The 20,404-nt window shown below is 43.9% G+C and overlaps 1 protein-coding gene across 8 annotated transcripts in view; it reads right to left on the bottom strand.

Annotated features, from left to right (window-relative positions):
* TNIP1 (TNFAIP3 interacting protein 1) overlaps positions 1-20,404 on the bottom strand; it is a 221,398-nt gene that overhangs the window by 135,774 nt on the left and 65,220 nt on the right. For all 8 annotated transcript variants that reach the window (XM_085617685.1, XM_085617688.1, XM_085617687.1 and 5 more), the window contains exon 2: positions 128-288. In XM_085617685.1, coding sequence (XP_085473811.1) covers positions 128-248 — 121 coding nt within the window. In that variant the 5' untranslated portion in view covers positions 249-288. The remainder of the gene's footprint in view (positions 1-127; positions 289-20,404) is intronic.

Genomic DNA, 20,404 nt, shown 5'->3' with positions numbered 1-20,404 from the left:
GGGGGAGGGGGGGCAGGGACATGAATGCTCGTATGCTAAATGAATGAGCAAGGAATAACCCCTTTACCAATGGCCTCAATCTTGTCATGCAGTGTGAGCAACCTAGAGTAGAAGTGTCTGCTCTTACCTAGACTCCTGATGCCCTTCATCCTCTCCTTCAGTGCTGCATTCTCCTCCACCAGCCGCTCCAGGGTGGTATCTCTGGCTCCTCCGGGGTCATAGATCCGATACGGCGCTTTCCCATCCATCGGGGCGGGCCTCAGTCATTGATATCAAGGACAAGCATTCCTGTAATACAGACAACGCGTTAAAACCTACAATGCACGACAATATCCACAACATGAGCAACAAGGCACATTCCCAGTGTCACATCCTAGAACAATTGGTTTTTGTTTGTTAAGTACTTGTTTTACATTCTTGAACGGCAGCTGCATGCAATGCATAAAGTGAAGAAAGGAGGCAGAAGATAACTCATTATGGCTATTGTTATGCCAGTGTTTACAAAGGTCATAAGTAGCCTTTCTTACATTATGCAGGTCCTGGTCCACAAGCATGGCCTGCAGGCTGTGCGAGCCGCCAGGCTGTGAGCGCAGCTGCCGCGCGCACAGATTCGGGGCAGCTATTTAAATCCAGCTGCACTGACAACTGTCCTCTGCTACCACCCACCACTGACACAATGAAACGACTATTATGCCTAAAGAAAGAGCTCGGCTATAGACACAAGTCTTTCTAGTTTCTGTACTGCATAAGAGGGGTTGAGGCAGGCGACACCTGTCTTGGTCCTCCTCAGCCTTCAGGTGTCTCTGTTAAAAAGCACAGCACATTGGTAACAATTGTAGGGAATCAGGCCTAATGTTGTAAATTTAAGGACGTTGTTTTGATATAGACTTGTTCATGTCTTCTATATTAAAGCTTGAGGAACTTCTACAGCACTCTTCTCTTAAAAGCACAGAGCAGAAAAATTTAATTTCTTTCCAACTGCAGATTTCTGTCATTAGTCACAAACGGTGGTACATATAAAACCTACACATCACAGTTAATGTTGATTATGCACAAGGCTCTCTAGTCAGATTAGCCATTACACGCATCCACGCCCGCAGCAGGACAGGATCCAATGTAACATTCCCGGTGCTGGACTTCTCCACTCATCCCGAACAGGCACCCTGCACCTTCTTGTACCTCAAAGCGGTCTCGAAAGAAGCAGCTAGCCTCTTCTAATGCAGCCAGTCAGAATAGTTAAACAGACATCAATTTGGCTTCTTTTAGCAAATCTGATTGACCGGTTTGTGAACAATAGGATGTTTCAACCAATCTGACTGGCAGCATTTCAACTGAACAGAGCGGACTCCTGTGTTGACTGAATGCCGATTCGTTGCCCAGAAAAAAATCTGAGTAGCCAGGACAGTCCCACTCTAATTTGCGCAAGGTTTGCCGTTTATGGAGTTATGGGGTGCAGCTTTCTGCACAGGTGTACTCAAGGATGACTTTAGTAAAAAGGACTAATAAATCCGAAAGCCCTTAACATTTAATTTTCAGTAAAATGCTGCAATAAGTTGATTCTGCTTGTTTCACATTCTAGTGAAAAATGGCACACACACTGTTGGACTTGGCCCTTTTTGCAGGGTTATCCACAAACTTTTTCCTACTTCCTCCTATTTGTTCCTGACCAGTTGTTGGTTTTAGGACTCTGAGCACGTTACCACTGCTAATCAGAACTAAAGTGCATATGCTCTCTGTGTAAATTGTTATCCATGATTAGTAAATCAAATATGCCAATCATGAATAACCAATCAGCTCCTAGTAAAGTGCACTGAGTGTACCAGGGCCTGCAAATCAACTACTACTAGTGGGCCTGCAGCACTGATTGTGCCACCCACATGAGCAGCCCTTAAAAGGTAACTCAGATCTGCCACTGCAGTGTCTGTGTGCAGTTGATAACTGCCATGTCGACATGGCAAGTGACTTGCCAGGCCCTCACCTTCCCTTTTCTTACATGTTATCACCCCTAAGGTAGGCCCAAGGTACCCCTGTGGTCAGGGTACAGTGTATTTGAAAGGCAGGACATGCCCTGATGTGTGTGGCATGTCCTGATAGTTTAATGCTTCCAATTTCGATTTCACTATTGTAAGGCTATTTGTTCTCATAGGATAGAATTGGGAGTTTGCTTATTTCATCTTATTAGCATAACTGCCCCTGGGAACCAGATATGAAAATAAAGTTTAGTATGCCTGTACTCAGAATGTTAAAATGCATCTTTTATTGAGGGTGATTTTACAATCTGTGTTTGAAAATACCACTTTTAAAAAGTAGGTATTTTCTTGCTTAGCCATCCAGTGTGCCTTTGCTAGGATGTGTATTGACTGTTTGGCTTTGGAGAGGCAGGGGCTGGGGATGTGCAGTGGCTCCAGAGAGTCTGGATGAGTCAGCGCTAGGCTGAATAGGCGTGGTCTGCATTTGGATTGGTGTGAGGAGTAGCACCTGCACCTGAATAGGGCTGTGCCTGCCTTCCACAATGATGGTTCCGCCTGCCTCCCTCCCCCCATGGTGTGTCTGGAGGCAGGGCTCACACTGACAATGGAGGTTACTGTGCACTTGCAAAGTGCCCCTCAGAATTGGTTTTGACTGAGCACTGGGCTTCTCTTCACAAAGAGAACAAAGACATTGTTGGGGTATAAGTATTAGACCTAAAACCCCTGAACTTTAGACTACTTCTGGAATCAAGAGGAACCTTTGCCATGGAGCAGAGCTGGAGAAACTGAGGAGAAGTACTGCCCGTGCTTGTGTGTCTGGGATTGGCCTGCAGTTGCTGTTTCTGACAATGAATGGAGAAGAACTTTGCTGTGTGCTGTGTCCCCTGCTTGAGCAAAGTCTCCAAGGGCTTGAATAGAGCTTGCCTCCTGTTTTGAAGTCTCATGAACACAAGACTTCAACCCCAGCTCCCCCGAACTTCCTTGCTGGGAGTTCTGACCTGCCAAGAAGCGCCTCTGACTATGTGGGGCCTCTTGAAGTTGTTTCTGCTGCCGGGAGCTGGAAAGCAACAAAACAAGAAAATTGATGCATCGTTCTTCTTGCAACAGTTTTTCTGACACAACATCGTGGCGTGAGAAGAATCTCCCCGCACCGCCACGCCTGAAACTGATGCAGCGCCTGTCACTGCAGCAAGAATCGACGCATTGAGGGATCGTGGCTGAAGAAACCGATGCAGCGCCGCTCAACGCCACTTTGCTCGCTGACGCATGCCAGATTTCCACGCATCATCCCTGTGTGGCAAGTTTGCCCCGATGCATCACCCGCGGAATGGAGTCATCTCAGAATTGACGCATAGCTTCTCCCTAGAGACCGGACCTGATGCACCACTTCCCTGTGCCCAGCGGAACTGTCGCATTGCATCCACAAAGGTCTCAGGAAACAACGCATCTCTTTGTTTTTCTACGCTTTCCAGCGATGCGGCTGTTTGGCTTGGTGAATTTTGTCGCAACGACATGTACTTTGCAAGAAATCACGCATCCATAGTTTTCTCTGATCTCAGTTGCTAAAACCTTTTGAAAGTCATTTTTCTTAATACTAGTAAGCTGGACTTTTGTCGTTTTGGTCTTGTTCAGTTTAGATAAAGATACTTTCTTTTTCTAAACTGGTGTAGTGTCCATTTGTGGTGTTATCACTGTATTACTGTGTGTTTGAGTAAAATTATTTTCACATTGCCTATGGGATAAGCCTGTCTGCTCGTGCCAAGCTACCAAGAAGGTGAGCAGGGGTATCTAAAGTGTGTATCTCCCTAACCCTGACTAAAAGCAAGGGTCCCTATTTGGACAAAGGTACCTACTTCTGCCAACTAGAGCCCACCATTTCTAACACTCACCGACCTGCAGGCCAATATATTAAAAAGAACCACAGTCACCTTAATGGATACATTCACAACTTCTCGATGGGGCAGTCATCCTTAGGAAAATTACAAGTGGTAATTTAAACAGTAGCACACAAGTTTCATATTTTGCAAAGGTATGCTTCCAAATGATCAATTTATAAAAAGGTTGTAAAATTCCACAGGAGAATGCAGCTACTACCTTGTGTATGCAAACTGCTGCCATAGTACCTTTGTTTTTACTGAATGAACAGATTTAACAAATGGCGATTAGTCTCCTTGAGAAAGACATAATTATAGATGGAGGAATACATAATAGAATATTTATCTGCAAAGGGTTCTGTGGAACATCAAATAGACAACGAGAGGGAAGCAAGAATGGTCTATGAAGTTGTCTTGAACCAAGAGGCAAAAAGCTTCCCTTTATTTACCATTACTCCTGTATGATTTTGTTATGTATGACCCCCGCCCCTCCGCCACCCAATACACACACTTTCTTCACCTGCTCAGATGATCAGCACAGGGGTAGTGGAATCATGTATACAGGGGTGTCCAGCTACCTGAGCTCAACACCCTTTGCAAAACACTCCTCACCCTTACCAAGAAATACAATCATTAACAAAGCCAATAACTATGAAGTTTGGAAACCTGTAATGTAATTTCTTTTTGCAAAAGTGAAATAAATATTATAAGTGTAAAAGTAAAAAAAAAAAAGTAAATGTCGCCATGCAAAGGTGTCGAGGTTATGTTTGCAAAAAATGTAAATAAAAGACCCATTACAAAAACAAATACTTTTTTGTTTTAAAAAGCCCCAATGCTCAAGTGCACTACTTCATAGACAGATGGGCACATGTGCAAGAGAAAAATGCTGCGACTCAGTGGAAAGAGGCAATGGCTTAATTAGGCAACCCACTGCCCCTTGCTACAGGCTGTGGTAGCAAATTATCAATGATGTTCGGAAAGAGGGAGAATACAAGTGTGACTCAAAACAGTGTCCATAGGAAGAGCATTGTTTACTTTGGTCATAACTTTGGTGCCGCCTGATGAGTCTTCACGAACCTCTCCAAACAAAGCAAACAAAACAAAAAAACAGATCTGCCTCAGCTCCTTCCTGGAGAGGTTTGGGGTGATCCGCCATACTGGGGTTGAGAAAAAGGGAGGGTGCTAAAACACTTGTCCCCCCGTGCTTTATCCATAGGATAATTAGACAATACAGAAAAAACAGCTGAACAGAATTACATCAAATTATACCAAATCTGGCAGGAAACTAGATATTTATCCAGAAGTTTTTTTATTGTGTAGAAGTAAGTTCTGTTGTTTCAGAGAAATTATGGCTTAAAATGTATAGACATATATTACTGTGGGACTCCAGCAAGAGTCCGCTGGGAACAAATGTCCAAACTGATTGGTCAGGGACAGTGTGAAATCATTGGCAACCGCACCATGAACAAAAATGTTGTTGTTGCCATTTTAGGACTCTGGGCCTCGATCCCTGACCCCCTAAAAAAATAAAATGAGGAGTGAGGGGGGTCTGTGGCTGGATGGCCGTTTGAAAGAGGGGCGGGGGGGGGGTGTTTGAATACCCTACAAATAACAGATACCTGGCATTAAGTACTCTGGATCAGAATGATTGACTTTCGGCGGTCGGTAATTCTGATTTAGAGGCTACTATAGTCATTCAGGCTGGGGATATGAATTTGAGTATTGTAGAGCCTGAACAAACAAAGATGGAGGCTCCCACATTATCTTATGATGCTAGAGCTAGGCCTGTCTCGACTCTCAAAGCTGTGGTAATTGATGAGCTCCCAAACAATATAGGAGCTAGTAATGCTAGTCTGGGTGAGGCTGGACAGTGTTGCATTAGGAGTACTGAGATAGAGGGGATTAATATTGTAAAACTCCCAGTTGATGGAACTAATACCTCAAGTAGCCCTGTAGATGGTGCAGCAAGGCATGACAGATTGGTGAATGTATCTTTACCTTGCCCAAAAGAAAATTTACCTGTTAGATTAACATCATGGAATATAGCAGGGATAGCCAGGAACCTACGGGATGCAGCCTGGTGTTCTTATATTGAGGAGTATGATATCATTCTCCTTCAGGAGACTTGGGCTATAGAAATGCCGCATAGACTAGGGTACAAAACATTCTGTTGTGGCGCAATTCCGTCAGTAAGAGGAAGAGCGTCAGGGGGCTTGGTGATTTGGGTAAGGGTTACTCTGGAACTAGATATCACCCAACTGTCGATTTCTTCCCCCGATTTACTGGGATTAAAAATGGTGACTAGGGGAAAAGAAACTATATATTTACTAAATATTTATAATAGACCACACCCTCTTAATAAGGAATCGAAGGTGGTAGAGCTCTTGGATTCTTTTTTAGATACACCAAGACCAAATGTACAGGTAGTACTTGGAGGGGATTTTAATTGTAAATATGAACCAGTGTTGGGCCTGGACATTCTATTTGACGAACAGGATATTGCAAACAATGTCCTGCCTCTGGATTCCACTGGTTCAGCTAAAAACTCCATACCTGCTATGCAGATTTTACAAAAGTCAGTGACCCATGATTTAAGGGCATGTAATGGCCGTTTTCAGTCCGATAGACCATCGGCTTCAACATTTTGTAAAGGCAACTGTAGGTCACATATAGATTTTATATTGGTCTCCATGAGCCTATGGTACTTAATAATTGATTTTAAAATAGATCATAGGACAGAGAGTGACCATTTTCCTCTTCAACTATGGTTATACTCAGAGCCTTTTATATCTAACATAGCTGAAGAAGTTATGTTAAGTAGCCCCCCTGGGGAACTCCAGGTAACAAACAATAGGCGTGCTATAAGATGGCCCTACATCCTGGCTAAAGAAGAGACGATGCTAAATATTTACAGTACCTTTGCTGATACCATTGAAGCATGCCAGATGCCCTTATTGGGCACCCAGGGTGTTTTAGATCTGCATTATAAATTGGTAGATGCGCTAACTCCTCACTTAAGTAAAATTAACAAAAAGGATAAGAATCAGAAAGAAAACCATTTAGAGGTAGTTAATCAAATGGTATAATAAGGATTGTCGTGTAGCCAAGTCCAATTTGATCCAGGCTGTTAGACTAAAGAACCCTCAGGGTATAAGTGATAGCAGACAGGTATATAATAAAACACTGACCCAAGCAAAAAAAGCGTGGGACGATGCCCTATGGGATGACCTTCTAAATGCGGCTAAACTGAGAGATCAGGGCGCTTTTTGGAATTTAATCTCAAAAGGAAATAAAAAGGGCAGATCACCTAGGGATATCTATTTAAATGAAAAAACATGGTGTGACCATTTTTCTAAACTATATTCTAATGTCAATGAGGGGTTGACCATGGGGGACCAAGAGACTAATCTATCATCGGATAACTCTCACTTGCGATTTGGTCTAGAAGAGACTATCGAGGCATTACAGGCCGTCAAAATGGGTAAAGCCCCTGGTCCTGACAAAATCCCTGGTGATCTATTAAAGCACGATGTGGATGTTTGGGGGCCCTATATTAATTTCCTATGTAATTCTATAGTGGCCGGAATGCCAATTCCCGAAACCTGGAAAGGGGCTGAAATTGTAACGATTTTTAAGAAAGGCGACCATTATAATCCGGCCAATTATAGTCCTATAAGTTTAATAGATCTTTTACAAAAGGTTTTTGCCAGACATATTTTAAATAGACTTTTAGTATGGATAGAGGGGACTCAGATATTAACTAAATACCAGGCAGGGTTTAGGTCAAAAACCAGCATGGTTGATAAAGTATTCAGGTTTACGTGCATCTGCTGGAAATACATTAACATAAGGAAGGGCAGTTTGTATGTGGCATTTATTGACTTGAGGGCCGCCTTTGACCTCGTACCACGTAAATTGTTGTGGTCTACTCTTGAGAACATGGCGGTCCCTAGTGAGCTACGTAAAGAACTCATTAGACTACACACAGGGAATTATGCCAAAGTTAGATGGGGGAAGGGAGGTGAAACCTCAAAAGCTATTCCAGTAGGACGGGGTGTACGCCAAGGCTGTGTGCTGGGGCCTACACTCTTCTCATTATATGTTAATGATATACCTACTTACCTAAGAGACTGTAAACATGACTCCCCGAAACTAGGAGATGAGGCGGTCACGGCATTACTTTTTGCCGATGATACAATTCTCATCTCACAGACTCCAAAGGGTCTGCAAAACTTAGTGAATTCCTTTAATAATTACTGTGTGGGGAAGGGGTTAGAAATAAATGTATCTAAAACAAAATATATGTCCATAAATCCCCAGAAGTCTTTTAGGAAGAATCTGGCCTTAAACAATCAAAAATTGGAGTATGTGGAGAGTTTTAATTATCTAGGAATCATGCTGGATAGTACGCCTTCTTGGAAGGGGCAGTTGGAAAAAAGTACATTAATCTTAAAACAAAATTCGATGCCTATTCTAAAAGGTGCACGGCAGTAGTCACTCTAAAGCTATTACGCCGGCACTTGAATTATTTAAAGCGAAGGCTCAATCAGCGGCACTTTATGGCGCTGAAGTATGGGGGCATTCTTGTAAAAGCAACTTTGAGAAGGAAGAAAATTATTTTATACGCAGGTTGCTTAAAATACCAATTAGAACCCCCATAGTTCCAGTGTTTATGGATATTAATCTTAAAAGGACAGACTACCAAGCCATACTAAGGCCACTATTGTACTGGGTTAGGTTATGGACAACCCCGGAGTTGAGTGACTATAAGAGTGGACTGATAGAAATAATCCGGATTGATGGGTATAAGAAGATTGCGTGGTTAAAGCACATTTCCCAGTGGTTTACCAGGCTAGGGTTCTCCCACTTTTGGGAAGAACCTCAGAATTTGACTCCGCCCTTCAAAAAGCTTGTGAAGTCTACTTTCTGGACACATATCAATGGCGAACTATTTTTTAGTTCAACATTTGGCACATTGACCCAGAGATTTCTGACCATAAAGGATATTCCTGAATTTGAACAATTCATGGACGAGATAAGACCACCCTTAGCAAAAACATTATATCTGCAATTTAGATATTGGGTCTTACAGACTTCTGCAAACACTTGTAGGTGGGGGGGTAAGGAGGCCAGTGGGCTGTGTACCCTTTGCTTTCAAAAAGCAAAAGAAGATGATGCCCATCTATTGCTTTTCTGCCCAGCCTATAAAAAAAAATCAAGGGACCGTTGGATCAAACCCTTATGTAAAAACATGGGGATTAGGTCATATAAAGAGGCAGAACGTAAAAAGTCAAATACCTCGCAACTAGTAGTGTTTTGTACAAGTAGGTTCCTATTTAACGTGTACCTTATAAGGAAACAGATAGGTTGCAAGTTGTAATGTACAGATGCGGTTTGCACCCTTCCTTGGCCTAGTTAGTTATTATGAATTGCACTGATTCCTACTTTTTAATATGCTTTTAGAAAAAAGTTAAAAAAAAAAAAATCTGGCATTTTAAATTAAATTATAATGTATGTCTTTGATTTTAAAGCTGTAAGTTGCACAACCGAGACGTGATTAATTGTTGTTTGCCCCTCCGTATGTATTATCTTGAAGATTTGGTCTGTGTATTTGTATTTACATGTTGGAAATGTTTTATGTATTCTTGCTTTTATGGCTATATAAGCCGAAATAAAGCTTAAAAGAAGAAAGAAGAATACCCTTGGGGGCAGTCGGCCTGTCTGCCGTGTGGCCAATCTGCTGCCGCAGTAGCCGTGCCCGGCAGATGTTGAACACTGCCGTGCATGCCCTTCAGCTGCATGTGTCGATGGTTTAACTGCAAACATATAATAACATATTACTTTATGTTAAGAAGAAAAACACAGAGAAATTCACTAAAATAACTACTGTTAACGTGGAGTTATATGTGAAGATAAAAGTAAGATTTTAATTTATGTTAAAAAAAAATCCTTAGAAATTCACTAAAAAAGCACCACTGTTTACATTTTTTTTTTTTTAAACAGTGAAGTTTGCCAGTTATAAGTAACTGACAAGTATAAGTTGCACTGTTATATATATATATATAATTGTTGTGATGCACTGCTTACAACTTCACATAATACATCGCTGATGACATCTGAAATCTACGGCGGTGCAAATTATAATTATGTCAAATTTTACTGAGAGTGACAATAAACGCAGCCTATGGTAAGCAACAAGTAGGCTTTAAGCCCACTGTAAGTTCTTGGTAAGCTGGCAATAGGTCTTTTTCAACCAGACAGCTGTGTTGTCTGGTAGGCTCGACCTACAAACCAATGCCTGGTGTTCTGCCCCACCTTCCCATTCATCCTCTGCCATGACATCCCCACCCCCTCCCACCCTACATACTACTCTAATATCAGAGCTGTGAAAATAGAAACTCGTTTATCAAGCTGTGACATCAGAGCACTGAATAACAGTTTTGAAACCGTGGCTCTCTATCAGGGCCGGACTGGCCATTGCAGGCATGGGGCACTTTCCTGGGAGGCTGGAAGGGTGGGGTGTTTGTTACTGGGGGCCGGTTTTGAAGCGTTGCTGCAATATCTCACCCCGGTAATAAAATCAGCAGTGCGTCACACTTGCACCCGCCCCCTACCCCCAGGAGGAGGGGTGGCGGGGCTGGTCCTAAATTGTCAAGGCTACTTTGGTTCCCAGTACAGCCCTGCTCTCTGTGATGCATTTCTAAAGAAGCTATCATCAACGCAGATCATAGCTTAGGAATTAACTTCAGGACATTTCATACAAGTTATGCAGGTAAGGACCCTTTCATTCTTAATATGAGTAAATCAGAACCCAGCTTCCATGTAGTTTCCCTCTAAACATGGAGAGAGAAAAAACAGAAAAGTTTTATGCAAAATTTGAGCTTTCCTACAATTTTTACATCCCATAAAGTCACATATGAGATTTGAACACTAGAAAGTGTGCCAAACCCACCCTATATCCACCTATTTACTGCATGATAGAAGCCTGACAACAGCTCTGGAACGCGAAGGCTCTCTGCGATTCTTGAGGGAAGGAGACAGTCGTACTTTACCAGATGCCGAGGCTTCAAGAGGGCCAAGTCCTGCCAGTGCTGAGCACCGGCAGTTCTAACAAGCATTTACAATGCAATAGGTCTTGCAATTGTGACATTTTGAGCTGTTGGCATTGTAAATGGCAATGCCTTTTATAATATTAAAATGCATTGTCATTTACAATACCAAGGCTCGAAGCTGGTTCCCCAACTGCAAAGTTGGCGGCTCTACCGTACTTAATAGTGCAAGTCATGTATGTGTGATCAGTGCTGGGCCCTATCCGGTGTAACATTCAGATTCCCATCAGTGGCTGGGGAAATGGTTGGAAAAGCGAAGATTCATAGTTGTGTTCTATAACAGGCAAGGAAAAGTCAATCGGACAGGTCTGCTGGTTTCCAGTTGGTGGCGGACCCCTGATTTGTGAGGGTGTGTGAAGTGAGGATTACACGTCACAGCCCCTCTAAACACAGGCATGCACTTACAACTAATTCAAAGGTAGCTACGAGGCGTGGTACCGTCCTGTCAACAGTCATGGGAAGGAGCAGCCTGTGAAAGAGCACTGTGTCAGGATCCAGTTCTCCAGATTTCTTTTTATTCCGGGTCACAGGGGTCAGCTAGAGCGGTCTTTAATTACAGCTCTCAGCAGGGCAGTTGTTCAAGCCTTAAGAAGAACGATGAGCCCTGCAAATCTGGGATTGCTGTGAGCGCCCCAATGAGACTGAAAGGGGCATTAGGATGACCAGAGGAAGAGACCGGAAATCCAGAGCCTCTAGTCTGATTCTTGAATGCAGTTACGTTTACAGAAGCACTAGGGGTACAGCTTCTCTGAGCTCTCCTTCCCACACGCATTCTAGAGACTATGAGGTAGCTTTCTTCCTCTCTATATTCATGGCTAGAGGAGTCCCACCCCGAAACGGCGGAACTGGGTGCGAGTCTTGGCAGGGACGCTCAAAACACCTAGGATTCTGGGAAAATCAATGAACCTCCCTGTGCGTAACAAAAAATGCTCTGATAACTTCGGGTCTAGTTTACGCAACTAAAGCTAAAAAAAACGTATGTTAGTCACCCAACTGAATGGTACTCCTTTAGAGCATGGCAACCCCTGCTAGCCACCCCGCCACTCGATGACATATATACTTGTTTCCTGCAAGTTGCGCACAGATTTTTGTAGCTGGTGCTTTAACCACATGTACTGTCTGGCATTATACTTGACGCACCGCATCCCTGTGACTGGATTCTGAGTGCACATGAGCTTCTGTCGATGTGCAAACGATGTGCAAACGATGTGCAAACATTAACAAGCAAGGCGAAGTCTAACTGTGTGAGGCACTGTGAGCATCCTGCGAAATGAATGAGGGCAACCCCAGGCTAATTGTGGTCCTCCCTCCTGGCAGGCTGGGAAGCGGCGCACACGCCACCTTCCTCACTCAGAATGTGTGTTGATGGACACAGCGGGTACTCTCGGTCCCGGCCGAGGTGCCACAGGGTGCATCTGGATCAGGAGGCTTCATCTGCCACCACCCTCGCCTCAGCAGCATCACCCTCTGGGGCGATGTAGCTTTAGAGTCTTGGGCATTTCCACATCCGAGGTCCCGGCTGCTCCACGCAGCTCCTATTGATCCTCTGCCTTTGCTTGCCAACCGGTAGCGCTTGGACATGAATTAATGTAACATCATGCCGGCTTTGCGCCCCAGAGCTCGGGCCGACCAACTTCACGAGAATGAGGGGTGGCCCTTAATATTTGTGCGTACGTTTCTGTTCTTTTGGGCCTCGAAGCATTAGCGAAGTGCACAGCAACAGATAACGAGTGGTGCGCGAGAACGCGCACGTTCTTGTGTGAGGGAGCAGGCCATCTGTTTTGCATTATGGCGCACAAGTCTGGGCACGACAATGCAAAACAGATGTCGGACGTGCGGGTAACAGACACCAATAGGCAGTGGGCGGGGCAAATGCGGGACATGCGCCCACATTTACCCAATTGCGTGCTGTCTTTGTTAGAGAGACGCACGCAATGCCCAATAGCCTGCAACGATAACAAAACCACACGCACGAGCGTGTGGTCAGCTTTCTGAAGCCCCTACAAGAAGACTTGCACTGCGCGAGCAGTGTTACGCACTGCAACGCTAGGAGCGAGACCAAAAAAGCAGGTGCTGAGGCGAGACTATCGGGCTCTCCATTATTGCCCTCATCCTCAGGATGAAAAAAAATATCTTAACTCTGCAGCAGTGCCACCCTTCACTGCCTTTGATGTCTCTTCAAAGAGACCTGTTATAGTTCTTTTACAGTCTCATCATTTCAGAACTGAAGACTTTCAATATGCTATACCACAAAGCCAACGTTGTTGCTTATTTCTTTTAGGCAACTAACAACCACCGGCAAAGCCAATAGTCCTAGGTTGTTGTAGGTGTAATGTTACTTGTTGTCTTCTATATATGGATGCAATGACAGACAGTAAAATACCAGTTGGGCGGCACACTAAGATAAGAACAGGTTTTTAGCTTAAGTGTTTTAAGCTGCGCCCTGAATTACATTGGCTCCACCCCTTTGAGACACCCAGTTTTTTTCATCCCACTTAAAGCCCTGCCAGAGGGTCTGAGGGACTGAATCCTGTTTAACACGGTAGACCAACCAGCTCTCCGACTTCCTCCTAAGACCATTAAGGAACACGTTGTGCTGTTTTATTCAGCTTGCCGCAGGAGCTAAGAGTGCTGCAAAGTCCGAAGTGGCTCATCGGTTATTCTTATGCAGACCCATGAAATTTCAAGGTGTTGTCTTCCTTCAAGACATCTGTAAACCGCCACCATCTGGCATTCCCATGAGGGCTGGAATAGCACAGCAAATTCTCCAGTGAACATTCTCCTGTAGCCACTATGCCACTAGTTTGCCAAGTTTACAAGACTTTTACGATATTGCATATCTATAGCTCTCTCTGTAGAGAGAAAGAGAGAGAGGCAGGCGAGCCCACAAATAAACAAGGATAGCAAGTCAGAGTCGAACCAAGAGTCTGGCTTGGTTTGAAGAGCCCTTACATAAGTCAAGTCATGAACACATTAAAAATTTAAATAAAAGTGTGTTATTTAACACGTGGAAGCATTTCACCTTGGTACATAAGCTTACATCATAGCATCGAGAGGGTTTTATGAAAAGTGATAGTGTAGCTGGAAACTTTGGAGCTCCCACCATGATGTCAATGCCACTAGTGACTAAGAAGCAAGTACATTTTCATGTGTACATTATGTATGGCCTGTTTTCTTCATGAATGAGGCAACATTACAGTGTATTAAATTTAAAACAAGATGGGATTGAACAGCGTACTTTCTGAACTTGTGTATTTGAATATACGGTCATACGTGATAATGAACAAAAAGGTGGTTTGATGAGAAAATATTTGCCAGGGATCACACAATTTGGTCAAGTGGGGAAGCCAGGACTGATCCCAGATGTTTTTACAAAAAAAGGGCACTATTTGGTCTTTATTCTTTACAAGTAAGATTTAAGTTTGGGTGTCAGGGTGGTGCAACATCAAAGTTTAGTTCATTTTGGGCTTGAGGGTGTTAAATGACCTGGAACTGAGCCAGAGCTAGGCATCTGGCTTGATCCTGCTCGAGCTTTCAGGAGCTTGTCCACCTCCGGGAAGAGAGAATCTAATTTTTCAGCAGGTAAGGAGCTTTGAGGCAAAGTAGTGCCATCTAGGAGCGGCTGGGTGATGCCTGCTAGGCGGCAATGAGACAAGGGATTTTACCGTAGTTAAACGTTTCCAAAGAACATTGAGGAAATTAGCTTGTGCAAGTCATAAGAGATTTAAGTGTTGAACCATGGGAAGCCCATTCAAATTAAATATGTACTCCTGGCCCCGCCTCGTAGCAGCGCCTATAGTCCCGCACCCAAACCCCCCTCTCAGTCAACAAATCAATTTGAGTACCTGCACTTATGTTTTTTCCATTTGAAGCACGCACGCCCTCTCTCGACGTCCTTGGTGTTCTACGAACTATAAAAACCTAAAGAAATTCTGAAGGCATGAACTGAGTTGCCCTGTGTGAGTAATGTGCTCGGGACTGCGCGCCTATTGTACGCCCATTGTCCCACGGCACACCCTGTACATTAGCAGCAAAGAGCGATTATACAGACAACAATAGGATTGCGTAAATGTGGAGAATCTGTACGCGCGGCAGGCGTCCCTCTCTCACTACAGGATGTGGACACCGTGGCACGCGCGGAGACAGCTGGTACCCGGCCAGCAGGGTTGCTCCGGGCTCAGGGCCAGCCAATGAGGAGCACTGATTGAGGATAACGGGATCTATTGCACAACCTGCGGCGTGATGACGAAGGCCGTGTTCCTGAAAAGCTGAATCTGGGGCGGTAAACCACAAAGGCATTCAAAATAAAGAAAACTCCTACCTTGCGTCAGACCCCGCTTTCCAGGTAGGCGCCTCGCCAAAAACCGACTTGACTGCTTCCCAGCTTGAGATAGTGATGTTGTAATGTTCCATACTCGCCCCCGTCCCTTGCTGTGGTTTTTACTCAATCGCAGAGGAAAGAAACTAAAGCAGCCAGACATATTTCGATAAAGCAAATTAACCATGCGGTCACTAACACGGCAGGGATCAGCAGCAGGTGGGAGGTGAGGAGAGCAGGTGTGAGGCGGGGAGAGCAGGTGTGAGGTGGGCGAGGCAACAAATTAAGGAGAAACCATCAGCCAAGCCAAGGGTTTGGTTTGACTCTATGCGCTAGTGCACGCACCAATATATGAAAATACTTAGCAAGTAAAGCATGCAACAAACACCATAGAGAAATGTTATTGAGTGGCTTCAAAATTAGAAAAAAGTGTAATTCTTTAACAAGCGGAAGCTTTTCATCTTAGTACATCAGACTATATCACTACATTGAGGTTTTATGTGTATTCTATATGTGGCTTAAAATCTTATTATTCATGGAGCAACGTTATAGCCTATTAAATCAAGCACAAATGGTGTGTGCAAAGCATATGTCCTGAACTCTTATATTTGAAGGCACTCTCATATGTGATCATGAAAAAAAAAGAGGTTTGGCTAGAATCAGACAGTTTTGTCAAGCAGGGAGCTGGGATTAAGCCCCAGGTTTTCTTGTTTCGCGTTGCGCAACTCTGCCACTAGATGAGCATTTCTTTTGCTCTGCTTTTTTACATGAAATGTTAATGCTTCTTCTTTTAGTTCTTGTAACATGAGGTTAGAACTTGGGTAGCAGGCAGAAGCCATATGAAAGCTCGGCTCTTTTTGGACTTGAGGGTCAAGAGGATCTGCACCTGGCTCAGCCTTTTAGTTGCTCGCTGCCCGCTAAGGGAGGCTTTGCACAATGACTTAGCAAGCGCATTATGGGCCCTATTGCAAGCAAGGACAATGGGTCATCCTGACCTCTTCGGCGTACTAGCTAACCACCAGAATTAGAGTGTGGGAGTATTCCTGGGCCATAGGTCCCAGTTCACCTGCTGCACAAAGGATAGCTATGCCCCTGCTGACACTCAGTGCACAGCAAACTATTGATAATCAAAATTTATATGCACTAAACAACCATAACCAGTCACATATTTGAAAATATATTTTTGCAGGATATTCCCCAGCACCCAATTACACCACTTCCCCCTTCAGACGACACCTGATTACTTCTGCTACCAACCACATCAGCCACCAAGAGGTTTGACTTGCCTAGGGGAAGGCCCCCATTACGAGCGCCCATTGTCCCGAGGTAATATTGTATGCAATACTACGCACCCGGTGCCTGATAACCCAGAGTATTAATAACTCCAGGTAGCAGTATTACATGGGAACTATCCCCTATTTGTAGGCTCCTATGGAATAGGGCATAGCATGCGGAAATCAGTGCTACTCCTATGAACTTTTAATTCCAGACCTTTAACCAGGGACAAAGTCCTCCATGGTTGACCTCGAGGACTTGTCCTCCGAAAACGATGTAGTATAACCAGAGGATTGATAATACCGTTTTGGGAGAAAACTAAATGGTAAGAAGAGGTCACCTGTACATCGCCTGAAGAGTCTCCTTTTATTAGGAGTTTCAGATTAATCAGATACTCAAAGAGGGTCTTGGTTACAAATTCCAACCTCAAGATGCCCCACTTTGGTTCTGTACACTCAGAGTGCCTTTACTCAGAGACATTCACATTTGTTTTATAGTAACACTGACCTGGGCTATTATTTATTCTCACTTGCAGGAGGGTTGATCACCACTACTCCAGGTTACTGAGACTAGTGGAACTTGGCATTCAGGGAACTATCTTTGACTAGATTTCCTACTAACTATTTTGGTAGGTCAATCACCATCCCATTACCCCCTTCGATATCAACTCCTTTTCACACAAACGCCAGGGTATCTCAAAGTCCAACATCTCTCTACTACTCTTTAACGTAGACCTCAGCCCAACCTTCGCCTCATCAAATTGTTCAAAATTAACATTCTATACTTACACAGATGATTCCCACATCACCCTGAAGCTGGAACGTCTGACAGACCAAGATGCTTCTGGCTAAGACACTCTTTCTGAGCCATCAACAATGGATGCTGATGAACCATCTGAAACTCAACTCATCCAAAACCGAGAGAAATGTCAGCCAAAATGGAAAAACCACCAACCTATGGGGAGAAGAAGTGGCTTAATGGACTAGGGCAGTGAATCTCAAATCTGGGGAACCGGTTTCGAGTCTCTGCAATGACGTTCAACATCCTGTGATTCTGGGGAAATCACTTAATCTCTCTGTGCCTAACAAAAATGAATGTGTCCTTGTGTAACGTAACTGGTTCTAATGTAAAGTGCGCTGATACCTTGGGTCAAGTTTGCGCTATATAAAACTCCAAAAATAAAATAAATAAATGACCATCTAACCCCAGGGACTCTATCATCCACTGGGGACATCAACTGAAGGCTTTAATAGACTCCAGTCTATAACTTAATCGTTACGTGAAAGTCACCTGAAGTCCCTTCTTCACCAAGAGAACCCTTTGACACATCCTTCTGTACCTAGGGTTTTATGCTGAAGCTCCAGGTTGCCACTGGCTTAATTATTTTGTGCCAGAACTATGAAAACAGACAATCTAGGCGAACCAATATACTCAACACAAAAACTTCAAAGAATGAGTAATGTAGCAGCAAATCATTTACTACACCTAATACCGAAGCGAGAAGGTCAGCTCTGCCAGGCAAATGTTCATATGGTTACCCATGTCCAGATTCTCCTCCTTCAATGCATTCTGCATTGCTCACAGGGCACTGGACTATCTTTCATTCAATTCAAACTTTAAAGATTCTTGTAGTCCATGCCCTACAGTGGGACTTCTACCAACCATGTTATCCACCAAGAGATAACAAGTCAGTGAAAACTTCTAAGACCATTCAGCAAATGGTGAAGTTCCCTCCTTGCAAAGACAAGAAACAAGCAAGACCAAATGACACTCACTAAAGCAGTGAAGATGCATCCAGTTTGTACCTCACAAGAAACAGAATCAATTGCCACACAAAGATGGTAGGAAACTGCTTCGGCGAACCTTCACTACTTTACACTGCACTTCTGGTAGCTGCAGGTAAGCATGATCACAGCAGCAGGATAACAGCTCCCCTCTGATCATCACACTGACAATGAAAACCTTCAGTCATAGACCACACTTTGGATTCTCACCGTCCCAACTATAAACAATGATGCTACGATATGCAAGAGCAATTCTTTCTCACTTCTCTCCACACCACTCTACTCCACTTTCAAGTGCTGTTGCAAGTGATATACCACCACCCCTCTGGCATTCACGCACACCAGGACACTTCCCACATCTACAACATTATAAAGCCATACTCTTCAAAACCCCCAGCCTATGGAGGCGCCTGCTCCCACATTGACTTAGAGCACTAAGCCACCTTGAGAAAGCTATGAAGAACAAAACAAATGTATTTAAAATACAGTACAATACAACCAAAAGAAGGACAACTCATCACTGCGAAAATACACTGTCCCTGGCTGCAGGTCAAATCACATCACCCAGACAAAAACACACCACCCTTAGTAGCATCACATACCATTACTGAAAGATAACTGCATCAGATGTGGGAGTAAAATAGCTCACCACCAGCCGACAAGATGGCTCAGCGAGTTAAGAACTCACCACAGATATCTACTTGTGACCTGTAGCTGAAAGGTTCGAATCCTGGCACGGCCAACTGTCTTTCATACATTTGAGCCTGATAAAGTAGTATTAATATGAATCTATGACATCCTACTCTAGTTATTTACAGTTCCTAGGAGAGGCAGAAGTTTGATATCAGGAAATGTACAAACATCAAGTTATTGATATAATTAGTGATCTGTTTAGAATTCTTATGGAAGTTGCAGTACTCTAATTATGGAAAGTTCTACCTTTGTGAGTCTAATTTGCATTACCTTCCTCCTCTCAGATCTTGTGAGAGCTAACAGAGCCCAGCCTAAGTACCCCAGGCATTGGAAAAGATGTATGTGAAACATAAACTTGAATGATCTGACTGCTCACTGTGATAACACCCTGCCCCCTTCAGTGGATATGTCCGACGCTCAGGACCTTATGGACCACTATAACAGTTCCATGACTACTGTTCTAGACTCTATGGCGCCTCTGCAGCTAAAAAGATGGTCCTCCAAAGTCTCCAAACCTTGGTACAATGATAGTCTAAATACTGAAAGACAGAGTCTGAGACTAGCAGAAAGATTGTGGAGATCCTCTCCCTCCCTTGAACATCTCAACCAGCTGAGATATGTAAGACATATCTATAACAAGCGCATCAGATGCTCTAAAGCCACCTTTTTCAGAAACCAATTAGAGCATGCAAAACAATTTCCAAAAAAGTTGTTCGAGCTCATCAAGCTTCAATCAAACAGTCAACCGAACCTTTCCACACTGGGGCTAGGTCCGCAGACCAACTGCGATGAATTTGCAGACTTCTTCTCTGATAAGACAACTAAGATTGAAGCTGAACTACGTTCAGCCTTGGAGCACCTGTCAATCGCCACTTCTAACTCCCTCCTTCCTATTGAGTCAGATGACATCTTCCTCGGTCGGCTCTGCCCCCCCAAAAACCAAACCACCATGATATACTTGCTAACCCTACCAATTTAGGCAGCAGCAGTGCTTAATTTGAGCTGGAGGCTGCAGGCGGCGTCCAACACTCATTTTTGGTGACTGGGATTTATTTTTCATTCAGGAAACTTTGACCAAGGATTAAAATGTAAAGCGCTAGATGAAAGAGGCACAAAATGGAGTCAGGTATTCTGCAACTCCAACATTTAACAGTGCTAACCACAGGCTTGGACCCTGAACCTCCTTCAGTAGCCTCCTCACCATCTTCATCACCACAGACCCAACGACTTCTTCCTACTCGGCGACCTCATTCATCTAGACTACTACAAGGACCGAAACACCACTGACCTCTTAGAAAGCCTCAACCACATCAGCATCACTCAGCTTGTACAGGGCCCGGCACACACACTCCGCCCTATCTTCATGTCCTGCAACAAGATC

This window comes from Triturus cristatus, chromosome 7 (assembly GCF_964204655.1).
Source record: "Triturus cristatus chromosome 7, aTriCri1.1, whole genome shotgun sequence".
In the NCBI taxonomy this organism is placed as follows: Eukaryota; Metazoa; Chordata; class Amphibia; order Caudata; family Salamandridae; genus Triturus; species Triturus cristatus.
This window is presented reverse-complemented; position numbering and strand designations above follow the sequence as displayed.